This window comes from Cynocephalus volans, chromosome 12 (genome assembly GCF_027409185.1).
Source record: "Cynocephalus volans isolate mCynVol1 chromosome 12, mCynVol1.pri, whole genome shotgun sequence".
Taxonomy (NCBI): Eukaryota; Metazoa; Chordata; class Mammalia; order Dermoptera; family Cynocephalidae; genus Cynocephalus; species Cynocephalus volans.
In genome coordinates, this window is record NC_084471.1 from 106,710,202 (window position 1) to 106,723,358 (window position 13,157).

Consider the following 13,157-nt stretch of genomic DNA (forward strand, 5'->3'; position numbering starts at 1 on the left):
TGGCCGGTTGGCTTACTTGGGAGAGTGGTGCTGATAACACCAAGGCCACGGGTTCAGATCCCCTTACCGGTTATCCTTAGAAAAAAACAAAAACAAAAAAAACCTTTCATTCCTATTTGTACAAATCTTTCCCATCCCTCAATTGTCAATTCAAATGCAAAATTCTCCAGGCCAAAGGAAATACATTTGAAGGTTATACATGTCTTATGATAGTTACTCCATTTTATCTTAAATTTTAGGTATCTAGGTTAGAGCTCCATGGAAGCATGATCTGGCTTAGTTGTTTTTGTCAGGCCCAGAATAGAATAAGAGTCCCAATACATGTTAGTTAGATCAATGAATGGCTGTTATGTGGAAGTTTTAGAAGTATGCGGAAGTTGCAAGGTGATGGAAAACCTGATGAGTTATTCTTGGGGAAATACAGGATCCAGACAATGAAACACCAGTGGGAATACCTTTTTTTTTGATTGGTGGCTGGCCTGTATGGAGATCTAAACCCATGACCTTGGTATTATGAAGCTGCACACTAACCAACTGAGCTAACCGGCAAGCCCAAATACCTTCATGTCTTAACTGAAACATTACCTCCTTTAGGAACTTGATTCCTCACAGTCTGCTCCTGTGTCTTTTAATCATCTTTTTTGTCTGTCCCCCTAATTCACATGTGAATCCCTTAAGAGCAGGAAGTTTCTGTCTTATCTCTGTTCCCAGGTGCTTCATGGAGTGCTGGATATATGAATGAACAACTGAATGAATTTATCAGCACTTGAGGTCCTACTACAGCATTTGACTTAGGAAATTTCATACAGACATGCTTCTAGGCCACACAAACAGGCCAAGGCTGACAGTGGAAGCAAGGTTAGTGGGAACATCAGCCCATAACCAAGTATATGAAGTTTTCTTCTATACTACTCTACATTCTATCATTGAATACATAATATAACATTACTGGAAGACTCAATCACAAACCATACACATAATTGACATATTAAAATCATCATTCGATACGGTCTGAAACTAGGACAAAATATTGAAATCAGGATTGCCTTGGAAAATTTGGACATCCAGTCTTGTAAAATGTAGTGTTCTCATCAAGTCTCTGGATAATTTTTAAACTTTAAAAAATTTGTAAGTGCTTGGCACAGAGAAAGGTTTAATGGTTGTTGAATTAATTACAGAACATAGAAACAATCAGCATTTTTTTCTTTTTTGGCTGGTACAGGGATCGAACGAACCCTAGACATTGGTGTTATGAGCAAGCTCTTGTCAGATGAAATAAGCTAACCCACCAGCCCTCTTCTTTCTTTTTTATAGTAAATTGCAGTAGGATTTCAAATCTGCCAGCCGTAAGTGTAGGGACCCAAATGCCCCAAGGGATCACACCCCGATCACATAAGCCCTTCTCGGCCACACCCCATCATGGCACTGGTTGCCCTTGTCTTCCGTATTCTCCTTCCCGCCGGCACGAATTACACACCAATCAGCTCCCCCCCAAACCCCATGCGGTATGCTAAGTAGGGATTGTATTTTAAGCCAATCAGCTTTCCCCTTAACACCCTATATATGTGTGTGTGTGCTGCCTAATAAACGGGCTCTCTCTGATGGATCGTCAACTGGTGTCGAAACCCATCGCAGCAGCGGTAACACCAAGTCGCCCCTCGGGAACTCCGTCCTGCCAGGACCGGCTTCCCTTCCACCGCTCACCATTGACGGTCCACCCTCGTCCATTCTTTTCAGCGCTGGCTTCTTCCACTCACCACCGGCTCATCATTGGGTAAGCCCCCCTTTTCTAAAGGGCATCGGCCCTTTTCAGGCTACCACAGGGAGTCTAGATCGTCCGGTAGCCCCTAACACCCATACCCACCCCACCACGGTCTTCACGACCACCATAAATTCCCAAACTATAACAGGTTCCAAAGCCCCGGTAAACTTTTACTTTCATTTTTGGAGGTTAAAAGCCCCATTCTGTTCTCTCCTTCTCTCTTTCACCCTCTTGTCCACCACTCTCTTCTAATCTCTGTCCGATTTCCGTATCTCTCCACTTCCTGGGTCCGGGACCCGACCAGAAATTCCTAGCGCTAGGTTCCTTCAGGCACCGGGCTTTTGCCCTAGAGAAATGAAGGTCTGGGTGACGACCCACACCTCCCTTCTCTCCTCCTGGTTCGTACCTGAACCTGCCCGGACTGACGTGACCTACTGGGGACGCCCTCTAAGATCCCGCCTTTCCCAACGGGCCGAAGGATCTGTCTTATCACTAATCTCTGTCCGATTTCTGTCTAAATCCCCATTAAGAGACCAGAATGGGCGCTTCCTCCTCCTCCCTAGGGGACTCTCCACTTCAATGCCTTCTGAAAAACCTCACCAACCTTTCCCTGAGGCCAGATATTAAGCCCAAACTCCTTACCAAATTACGAGACCTCTTTAACTACTGCCAGCGCCTAAAAAAATGGAAGGAGATCCCCTACATCGAGGCTTTTCGCCTCTTGGCTCAGAACCCCACCCTCTGCTCCTCCTGTGCTCCCTCTCAAGTCCTTTTAGCCTGTAAACCATCTTCACAGTCACCCCTCAATTCTTCCACCTTCGACCCTGCTGATGAACCCCCACCCTACCGACCTCCTCCTCCCCCAGTGCTCCGGCGTCTGCTCCTCTTCCCCCGTCATCTGCGTCACCTTCTGCACCTCCAGCGCCATCCACTCCCCCGTCTTTACCCTCACCTACTCCTGACCCACTAAGCCCCCCTTTCACCCATTCCCGAGGACCTCCCCCTGCCCCTTTAACAATCGCCCCACTACGTGAGGTAGCTGGGGCTGAAGGAGTAGTTAGGGTCCATGTTCCCTTTTCCCTAGCTGACCTTACAGAATTAGAAAAAAGACTAGGCTCTTTCTCTACCGACCCTACCACCTACATTAAAGAATTCCAATGGATCCTGCAGGCCTACAGCCTCACACATCATGACATCTTCATGCTCCTAGCTAATACCCTCCTCCCCGAGGAACGCCGCAGGGTCTGGGATACAGCCCAAACCCATGCCACTGACACCCATCATACCAATCCGGATCACCCGCCAGGCCCCCAAGCAGTCCCAGAACAGGAACCTAATTGGGATTATAACACAGCCCAGGGAATCCAGGCTCGAGACCATTTTGCCTCTTGCTTAATAATTGGCCTCAAAAAATCGGCTCGCAAGGTCGTCAATTTCCAAAAAATTCAAGAAATTGTCCAAAAAAAGGAGGAAACTCCCTCCGAGTTCCTCAATAGATTAACTCAGGCCTTTCAACAATACACTAACTTAGACCCCAACTCAGAAGATGGCCGGCATGTCCTTATGACTTATTTTCTGGCCCAATCCTACCCCGACATTAAAACTAAACTTAAAAAATCAGAGCAGGGTCCCGCAACCCCTCAGACCAAAATCCTGTCAGTGGCCTTCAAAGTCTTTCATAATCGAGAGGAGGAAAAGGTACGTTGAAAACAAAAGGCCGACCACGCCAACTTCCAGATGTTGGCCCAGCTTATCAAACCCCCTGGGAGCCCTCCCACAGCCTCCACCTCTAAGCCTCCACCTGGAGCCTGCTTTAAATGTGGAAAGGAAGGGCATTGGGCAAAGGCTTGCCCCATCCCCAGGCCCCCCACCACTCCTTGTCCAAAATGCAAAAAGAAGGGACATTGGGGATCTGATTGCCCCCTTGCCCAAAGGGGTGAGGGACCAACTGCCCCACAGTCCCCTGAACCGTGGACTCCACCTATGGTGGGCCTCACTGAGGAGGACTGAAGGAGCCTTGGGCCCTTCCCGACCATCTCTATAACAAAGCAGGAGCCCAGGGTATCCATGGTTGTGGACGGCCACCCAATATCTTTCCTCCTGGACACTGGAGCCACCTTTTCGGTCTCAAGGGAATAAAAAGGCCCCACCACCTCCAGCAGCTCTCCTATAGTTGGGGTAGGAGGTAAACAAATCTTTCCCCAAAAAATCCCTCTTTTAGCCTGCTGCCTTCAACGCACTCAATCCGTTTTCTCCCATTCCTTTCTAGTCATGCCACAATGCCCCGTCCCCTTGTTGGGACGGGACATTCTATCACGGCTTCAAGTCTCCATTACCTTGCCCCTGTCCTCTTCCTCTTCCCCCATTTCCTTCCTCCTAGCACTAGTTCAAGCCCAAGATCCTACTAATTCCACCCCTCCAAAAAAGTCCTTACCCATCATGACGCACCCTGTTAACCCCACAGTTTGGGACACTGCCAGCCCCGCTCTGGCCCAGTGTTCCCCTGTACACATAAAACTAAAAGACTCCTCCAAATATATTTGCCAGGCTCAGTATCCATTAACCACAGCAGCCCTCCTCGGGTTAAGTCCCATCATTCAGGACCTATTAAAAAAGGGGTATCTCCGTCCCACTCGCTCCCCTTTCAATACGCCCATACTCGCTGTAAAAAAACCTAATGGCGCCTTTCGTCTCGTCCAAGATCTCCATCTTGTTAATGCCGCTGTCATTCCCATTCATCCCTTTGTATCAAATCCATACACTCTTCTTTCCAAGATCCCGGCAACCTCTACTCATTTCTCGGTTCTGGACTTAAAAGATGCCTTCTTTTCCATACCCCTGGAAACCGATACTCAAGACATTTTTGCCTTCACATGGACTGACCCCCCACTCCCATCACTACAGGCCCTTCTAACAGCCCCTGCACTTCATCTCCCTGATCTAACTAAACCCTTTTTCCTCTATGTTCATGAAAATGTGGGACAAGCTCTAGGCATCCTAGGACAGAATTATGGCCCCTCCTTTGCCCCTGTAGCATACCTATCAAAACAGTTAGACCCCACTGTACAAGGCTGGGCACCCTGTCTAAGAGCCCTAGCAGCAGGGCAGTTGCTGCATAAGGAGGCATCCAAATTAACATTTGGGGCACCTCTTACCATTCTCTCACCACATCACCTTAAAGACCTCCTTACCTATAAGGCTTTCCAATCCCTCCCACCTTCCAGAATTCTAACCCTCCTATCCTCATTTCTGGAAAATCCTGCCCTATCCTTCAATACCTGCCAACCCCTAAACCCGGCTACTCTACTGCCTATAACAGATTCCCCCAACACGCCTTTGCACAGCTGCGTAGAAAGCCTTCAGAATTTCATACCTTACCGCTCTTCCATCACTGAGGGGCCCCTGTCTCACGCTGATCTCGCATGGTTCACGGATGGATCCTCATTCAAGGAAGGAAACACTCATTACGCAGGTTATGCCATAGTCTCCCTTGATTCGGTTATAGAAGCCCAACCTTTACCCAGAGGTACTACCAACCAGCAGGCTGAACTTATCGCTGCCACGTGAGCCTGCGTTCTAGCTGAAGGAAAAACTCTTAACTTATACACGGACTCCAAATATGTCTTTCATATACTTCTCTCTCATGCCGCCATATGGAAAGAACGCGGTCTGCTTAACACCAAGGGTAACACAATCACCAACTCAGCTTTAATCTCCACATTAATCGAGGCATCCCATTTACCTTGTAAATTAGGAGTCATTCATTGCAGATCCCACCAGAGGGATGATTCCCCAATCACTCGCGGGAATTGTAAGGCTGACCTCGTCGCACGCACTGCCCCACGGCACCCACAGACACAAAACCAACTTCCCATTCTTCCTTATGGCTCCCAGGGTTCACAGACACCCTCTCAGCCCCAACCGCCTAATGATGATAAGTCCTCTCTCTTTCGCTTGCTCCATGACCTGTTTCACTCTAGCCCCCAAGCTTTATCCCAGTTTTTACAGGCCTTCTTCTCAATCACCCCATCTGACAAAGCCCTCTTATGAAAAATCTCTTCCTCATGCACAATCTGCCAGCGTACCAATCCTAACACCCCTCTCAAACCTGGGCCATACCCCTCCCACCAGGCCAGATGTCTCACACCCGCAGCCGACTGGCAAGTCGATTTTACACACATGCCTTCTGTCCGGTGCCTCAAATACCTCTTGGTGTTTGTTGATACCTTTTTAGGATGGGTGGAGGCATTCCGAACATCCAATAAAAAGGCCTCCACCGTAGCCCAGACTCTCCTTTCCCAAATCATCCCACGATTTGGGATGCCTACTTCCATTCAATCGGACAATGGACCTGAATTTACCGCCCAGATAGTACAAAAACTCTCCCAGTCACTCTCTCTCCCCTGGCACCTACATTGCCCTTACCGACCTCAGGCATCTGGAAAGGTAGAAAGAACCAACAGAACCTTAAAAGACATACTAACTAAATTATCTCTGGAATTACACCTTGATTGGGTCCGTCTTCTACCTCTCGCTCTACTCAAGGCCAGAGCTCTCCCAAAGAGGCCCTCCAATCTTTCCCCTTTTGAAGTCATGTATGGTAGGCCCCTCCTACCCCTGGGGATCACAGCAACTGAAGGACCCATACCACCCACCATGGCTTTACCTTTGCTCTCCCACCTTCGCACCGAATTATGGAAGTACCAGGACTGGCTACTTCCAGATCCGTCACTTTCCAAAAATAACCTTTCACTCAGCCCAGGCCAATTAGTATTCTACACTTCCCCAGAACCCAAAACCCCCCTAACCCCTAAGTGGGAAGGCCCATGTCCTGTCATCCTTTGCACTCCGACCGCTGCTAAACTTGCCCTGCCAGGTAATCATGTTACTCCATGGATTCATATTTCTAGGCTGAAGCCTTACACTCGGGATCCGCCATCGGCCACCGAGAACTCCAGTAACAAACTGCAGAAGAACTTAACACACCATTCTTTTAAGTGTATCCCTCATCCTACCGACCCTTTCAAACTCTGCCTATCCCGGACCTCAGCCCTACCCCTAATTCCAGAGACATGAACCTTTTCCTTGGCCTTCTCCTGTTCTTTTCACTTCACCCAGGGAGCTTTCAGGCCTCTTCCCATATATGGAAATTTGAGGCATTTGAGACCTACACTGAAAAACAAACCCGGATCAGCGGCTCTCTAGCTGGGACCGCAGATTGCCCCACCTCCGGTTGCTCTCAACCTGTAAACATCCCTCTCGCTACGTCCAAGTAAATCAAACAAGCCACCCGTCCCTACCTATGTTTTCTCTATGACCAAACCGCCGCCCACTGTAAATGGTGGCCGGACACTTACGGAGGCTGTCCGTATTGGTCCTGCAAGATCCATGACCCACTCATTGGGGCGGGCGGCAGGTTGTTTACAGTCAACAGCGGGCAATACTCCCTAACAATTTCCGATCCCTGGGACTCCAGATGGGCTACCAGGATCATTGCCTTCTTCTATTGCAACGGCTATGCCTCTCGTCCATGCGGAAATCTAGAAATTTCCCGCAAATATGTTCCTGTCCACAATCCAATATCTCATGTCTCCACGGACATCTCACATCAGGAAGAACAACTTTCCTCTGCCCTAGAACAATCCTCTTCCTTTTCTGCTAGTTCCCCAGGGTCACCCATTTACACCTGGCAACAAATCATTTCTGAAACACTCATCTTTCTCAACCACACCTTGCCGGCTCTCTCTCCCGAAAATTGTTTTCTTTGCGCCTCTCTCATGCGACTGCTCCTGGCGGCCATCCCCTTAAATGCTTCCCTTCCTCTCAATACTACCTCCTCCCCACCACCAGAACACCTTAACTTTCCGGGCGTCCCTCTCTGGGAGCCTGATGACAAAGACAACAATACTCTGTTGCCCCGTCACTGTCTCATCGGAAGCTCTTCCTCCCTAACTTCTCCCCCCCGTCTTATTGTAATCTTAACACAACCATTCATAACCACACCTACGCCCCACCAGGCACTTTCTTCTGGTGCAATGGAACCCTCTCTACCTCCATCCTGCCTAATCTTACTGTCCCATGCCTTCTTGTCACCATCGTCCCTCAACTCACTCTGTACTCCAATTCAGAACTGTTCTATCTTCTTCACCCACCCTCAAGACAAAAAAGGGCCGCCTTCCTCCCAATCATGGTCCGTATTTCCTTAAGAACATCAGCGGTTGGAGCCGGCCTGTTGGGAGGAGACTTAGGGCACAGTTTATGCCGGCCTGTCGGGAGGAGCCTTAGGGCGGTCAAAGACATCAATGCTAAACTTGAAGGGGCTCTGACTTCCACTGCCGAATCTCTTCCCTCTCTACAGAGACAGATCTCCTCTTTAGCTCAGGTCACCCTCCAAAACCGCAGAGCACTAGACCTCCTCACTGCAGAAAAAGGAGGTACTTGCATCTTCCTTGGGGAAGAATGCTGTTATTATATCAATGAATCTGGTCTAGTAGAAACAAACATCATCAAACTCACCAACTTGGCTTCCAGCCTACGAACCACATCCAGTTCTAACCCCTTTTCCTCCTTTATCTTAAGCCCTGTCCTAACTTGGATTTGGCCCATTTTGGGACCTCTAATCATTATCCTCATAACCTGCCTTTTCTTGCCCTGTATCATTAGGTTTCTTCAAGCCCAAGTGGGAAAAATTTCTAATCAGGCTTTTAACCAGCTTTTGCTTAGAAACTACCAGCTCCTAGGTACCGATGAACCCCCCGCCTCATCTTGTGAGCGCCTCAGCCGATGCTGAAGAGGTACCACCTTACAGAGGAAACACATTCCTACACGCCCTCTCCACTGACGCCTGGCTGCTCCCTCCAGTCTCCAACTAGGAAGAATGGAACCAGTGCATATTCGACTTGTGGCTTCAAGGAACGTTTATGGACTTTTCCCCTTTTGAAATTACTTGTTTCTCCACCCTCCTTTGGGGTTTCATAATGGGTATTTATGTACCTTCCTCCCTTTGCCCCCCCCCCAACAACGCCCCAGTTCAGCAGGAAGTAGCTCGATGACTTCAACGTCCCCTTTCCTAAAACAAGAAAAAGGGAGGAATGTAGGGACCCAAATGCCCCAAGGGATCACACCCTGATCACATAAGCCCTTCTTGGCCACACCCCAACATGGCGCTGGTTGCCCTTCTCTTCCGTATTCTCCTTCCCACCAGCGCGAATTACACACCAATCAGCTCCCCCCCAAGCCCCATGTGGTATACTAAGTAGGGATTGTATTTTAAGCCAATCAGCTTTCCCTTTAACGCCCTATATATGTGTGTGTGTGCTGCCTAATAAACGGGCTCTCTCCAGTGGATCGTCAACTGGTGTCGACTCTTCCTTTCAATAGGTCCTTTTGTTTCATTAGCCATCTTGTCAGTCATAAGTATAAGCATTAAAACATTGTCTGTAAATGTAAAAGTAGATAGATATTTTAATGTTGAGCAAAATTCTCTTTAAATTTTATTTAAAATTTTGTCTTATTTTTTAATAATAGTATTATTAGTCTCTAATACCAGGATCTATGGTGAACTCTGATTCATAGAGTAGGGTAGTAATGTGAATTTGGGGGGATACAATTCAGTCCGTAATACCATGCGATTGGAGACTTACTCTTTTGCATTCTTCCATCTTGAATATCCTTTCCAACTTGCTAATTCCTGATCACACTTCAATAACTGGAATCTCTTCCTTTTTGTGAAACTTTCCCAGACAAAACTAAGATCCAATTTCCTTCATGCTACCATCTATCTCCAGCATACCTATAATGTAGTAATACAATACTTACTAAATTCAATAGAGATTGTTTTCTTTTCCTTTTTTTTTGGTGACTGTCCAGCAAGGGGATCGGGACCAGTGACCTTGGGGTTATAAGGCTGCACTCTAACCGACTGAACTAAGTGGCCAGCCTCACAACATTTTTTTTTTTTTTACAAAGGTTTATTTTTAAATGTACACAACAGGCTCCAAAACAATACTTCATTCTAGCTATACATGGCAAAAGATGTTATGGCAGAGAATCTACATGTTTAAATAGGAATGTAATCAAGGGTCATCATTGCCTCAGGCACAAGGAACGGCTTACTTTTTGCCAGATTTCTTAGCTACACCTGTGGCCAAGGGGTCCTTCCCCCTCAGCCTTTGCTTTCAGTTCATTTAGTTTCTTCTCCTCCTTTGTTTCTGCTTGAAAGCTTTATCTTCTTCGTCCACCTCATTGGCCTGCTTCTTGGGCTGTTTCAGGGGCTGCTTCTTGCCACCTTCAATGCTGGACATGGTACCTGCCACCCCTTCCCCAGACCCTGCCACCAGAAACCCCATTGCGACTATTTGTTTACCCTTCTAAACTGTGAGCACTCTTAGGCCAGAGACTTTATTTTACCTATCTCTATATCCGCAATGCCTAACAAATAAGTGATCAAAAAAGTTTTAATTAGCTGAACAAAACATATTTAAAGTATATTCTTAGGACTGTAGAATATCTAAATAAGCTATAACCTAATTATATAACATGATTATAGAAAGGATTCATTAATTAAGGTTATGATTTATATAAATCTCAAAATATCCCTATGTAAATTAATCCTTTTAGGATTTAGTGGATGGCGTATGATAACCAAATATAGATGATATAGTTTCCTTTGTTTCCCAAGCACTGTTTTTCTTTTGGACTTAACAACAAGGTCTTTGTTGACCTAGAAAATTTTATTTTGATCTAGTAAGTTAAATTTTGTTTTACCTTTGCTAGTCTTATTTCATATAAAAATACTAGTCTGCATAAAAGTGTCCTGCTTTACCATTACATATGAATGCATGCTGCTGTTGGGTCAGCAGTTCCTCCCCCACAAGCATTGTTTCTTAATGTTCACAGGTATACTTAAGATCACAGGTATTCTAGCACATGTGAAGCTTTATTTTTAATTGGGAAAGTATAAAGTCAATCAGTCTTTGTTTCCTTCAAGCTATCCATCTCTGAAGTTTCATCTAATCAGACAGTCAAGCTCTCTGCTTGACATTTTGTTGTTGTTGTTTTTCTTTCAGTTTTTGTATTTTCTGCTCGACTTTTTTTTAAAAAAACTAAAACTCTAGTAATAGTCTATGGCTAGTTAACAATTGGTAAGCACATCCCACTGAGGGTTTGTTATACTTAGTCTTTAATGCTATAGGCTGTACTCCTAATCTTAAATAGTTGTCTTTAAAGGTATGCTTTTGGGGGGTTGGCTGGTTAGCTCAGTTGGTTAGTGCACCACCTTAGAAGGTCAAGGGTTCAGTTCCTTGTACTGGCCAGCTGCCAAAAAATAAATAAATGTGTGCTTTTGGTCAATATCTTATCTCTTATAACATCTCATTTTATATGTTTAGGTCTGTTTCCAATTTTGAAGTGGGCAATTTTTAAGTATATTTAGCATAGAAAATCTATTACCATACCCTATTATTGTGTATACTACCTTAAATATGCTTTGTTATTCTTAGTTTACAAGTTTATTCCCCCAAATAGACTGAGCTTCCTGACAACAGGAACCACACCTTATATACCTCGATATTCTGAATGTCTGGCACATTTTAAGTAATGAATAAATGTTTGTTGAAAGAAGTGAATAAATGAAGAGTGACCAGGGAGTAATTTCCTAGGATTTGAATAGAACTGAACACAGGTTTAAATGTTCATATAGACTGATCATCTCTAAAAAGGATGAGTTTAGGTCTGGCCAGTTAGCTCAGTTGATTAGAGTGCAGTGTTATAACACGAAGTCAAAGGTTCGGATCACCATACTGATCAGCTGCACCCCCCCCAACAAAGTGGCTTTTAAGATATGTTTACAAACAAAGAACAGTGGCCTATATTTCTTAGATAAAAATATTCATTTGTTGAAGATAGGTGGTTCAAGTTTGATGTTACCCAGCATTAAGATGACCAATTCTCTATGCAAGTGATCTTCTCCAATCTGTGCCTCATTCATTTCATGTCTCTTCTTCCAACATCATTTCCATCACCCTATCAATTACTTGGCATAGTACCCTACTTAAAGCTGACACTTGATAAGAATTTTGGAAGAATTAAATAATTTAATTTTGGGGACAGATAGTTTTGTAAAGGACAGAATGTATTGACTGATCATAATCTCTTCATTCTTATTGGTAAACCAGAATGCCGATTAAGAATCTATAATCTGTCTCTTGCCAATTTCACTAGCATAACTAGCCTTTTAATTTCTGCCTAAGTAGTCAACTGGGCTTGCTCTTGTTACCTCTTAATTAAAATCCAATTATTAATTTCTATTGAACAATTAATCAATTGGTAAGAGCATCTATGAAAAAAACAGTCAATTTTGCTTTTTAATACTTACTGACCATACTCCTAAACTTCATTGAATATATGCCCTTATTTAATACTTATCTCCTAAGAAACTTCATTTTAAGTCTGTTTATCAATTCTAAGTAATTTCGGGCCGAGCCCGTGGCGCAGTCGGGAGAGTGCGGTGCTGGGAGTGCGGCGACGGTCCCGCCGCGGGTTCGGATCCTATATAGGACTGGCCGGTGCGCTCACTGGCTGAGTGCCGACCACGAAAAGGACAAAAAAATTCTAAGTAATTTCTTTTTCGGATCAGGTACTGTAATACTTGGCAGAGATTAAATTAATTCTACAACACTATAGCATCATGTGTATTATGCTTATTGTTAATAATAAATATCTACTGCCGGCCTGTGGCTCACTCGGGAGAGTGCGGTGCTGATAACACCAAGGCCCCGGGTTCGGATCCCATATACGGATGGCCGGTTCGCTCACTGGCTGAGTGTGGTGCTGACAACACCAAGTCAAGGGTTAAGATCCCCTTACCGGTCATCTTTAAAAAAAAAAAAAAAAATAATAATAATAAATATCTACATGCTCTAAACAGGGGCTGGCCGGTTAGCTCAGTTGGTTAGAAGATGGTGCTGATAACACCAAGGGTTTGATCCTTGTACTGGCCAGCCACCAAAAAACAAACAAACAAACAAAAAGAAATAAAAAAAAATGCTCTGAACAATATATAGAAAGACAAATAGGTCATTATGGTTGACAGAAGGAAGATCTGGGGAAAAAGGAAGAACCAGGTTACTAACAGAGGAAGTGAGTGTCACAATTCAAATGCAAAAAACCACTACCTTGTACAATAGGTGCCCACAATTCAGCTCCAAACTCTCTCCAATTCCTATATGCTAAACTAATTCTGAAAAATAAGCAAGCACAGAGAAAAAAAATTTTGATGTTTATGTTCATAGACTCTCCCCAGTATTTTCATAACTGGTTTGCTTCCATTATTAGAGAAACAAGTGACACTCTCTCCCTGCAGAGCATCTTGGTGCTGCCCTGAAATGAGCATCCA

General features: G+C 45.1%; 1 protein-coding gene across 1 annotated transcript; it reads right to left on the reverse strand.

Annotated features, from left to right (window-relative positions):
- Window positions 1–9,873: 9,873 nt before the first annotated feature.
- LOC134360361 (translation machinery-associated protein 7-like) lies at window positions 9,874–10,065 on the reverse strand. Its single transcript, XM_063074622.1, is given in 1 exon segment — window positions 9,874–10,065. A coding segment is annotated over 1 exon segment (192 nt).
- Window positions 10,066–13,157: the final 3,092 nt, after the last annotated feature.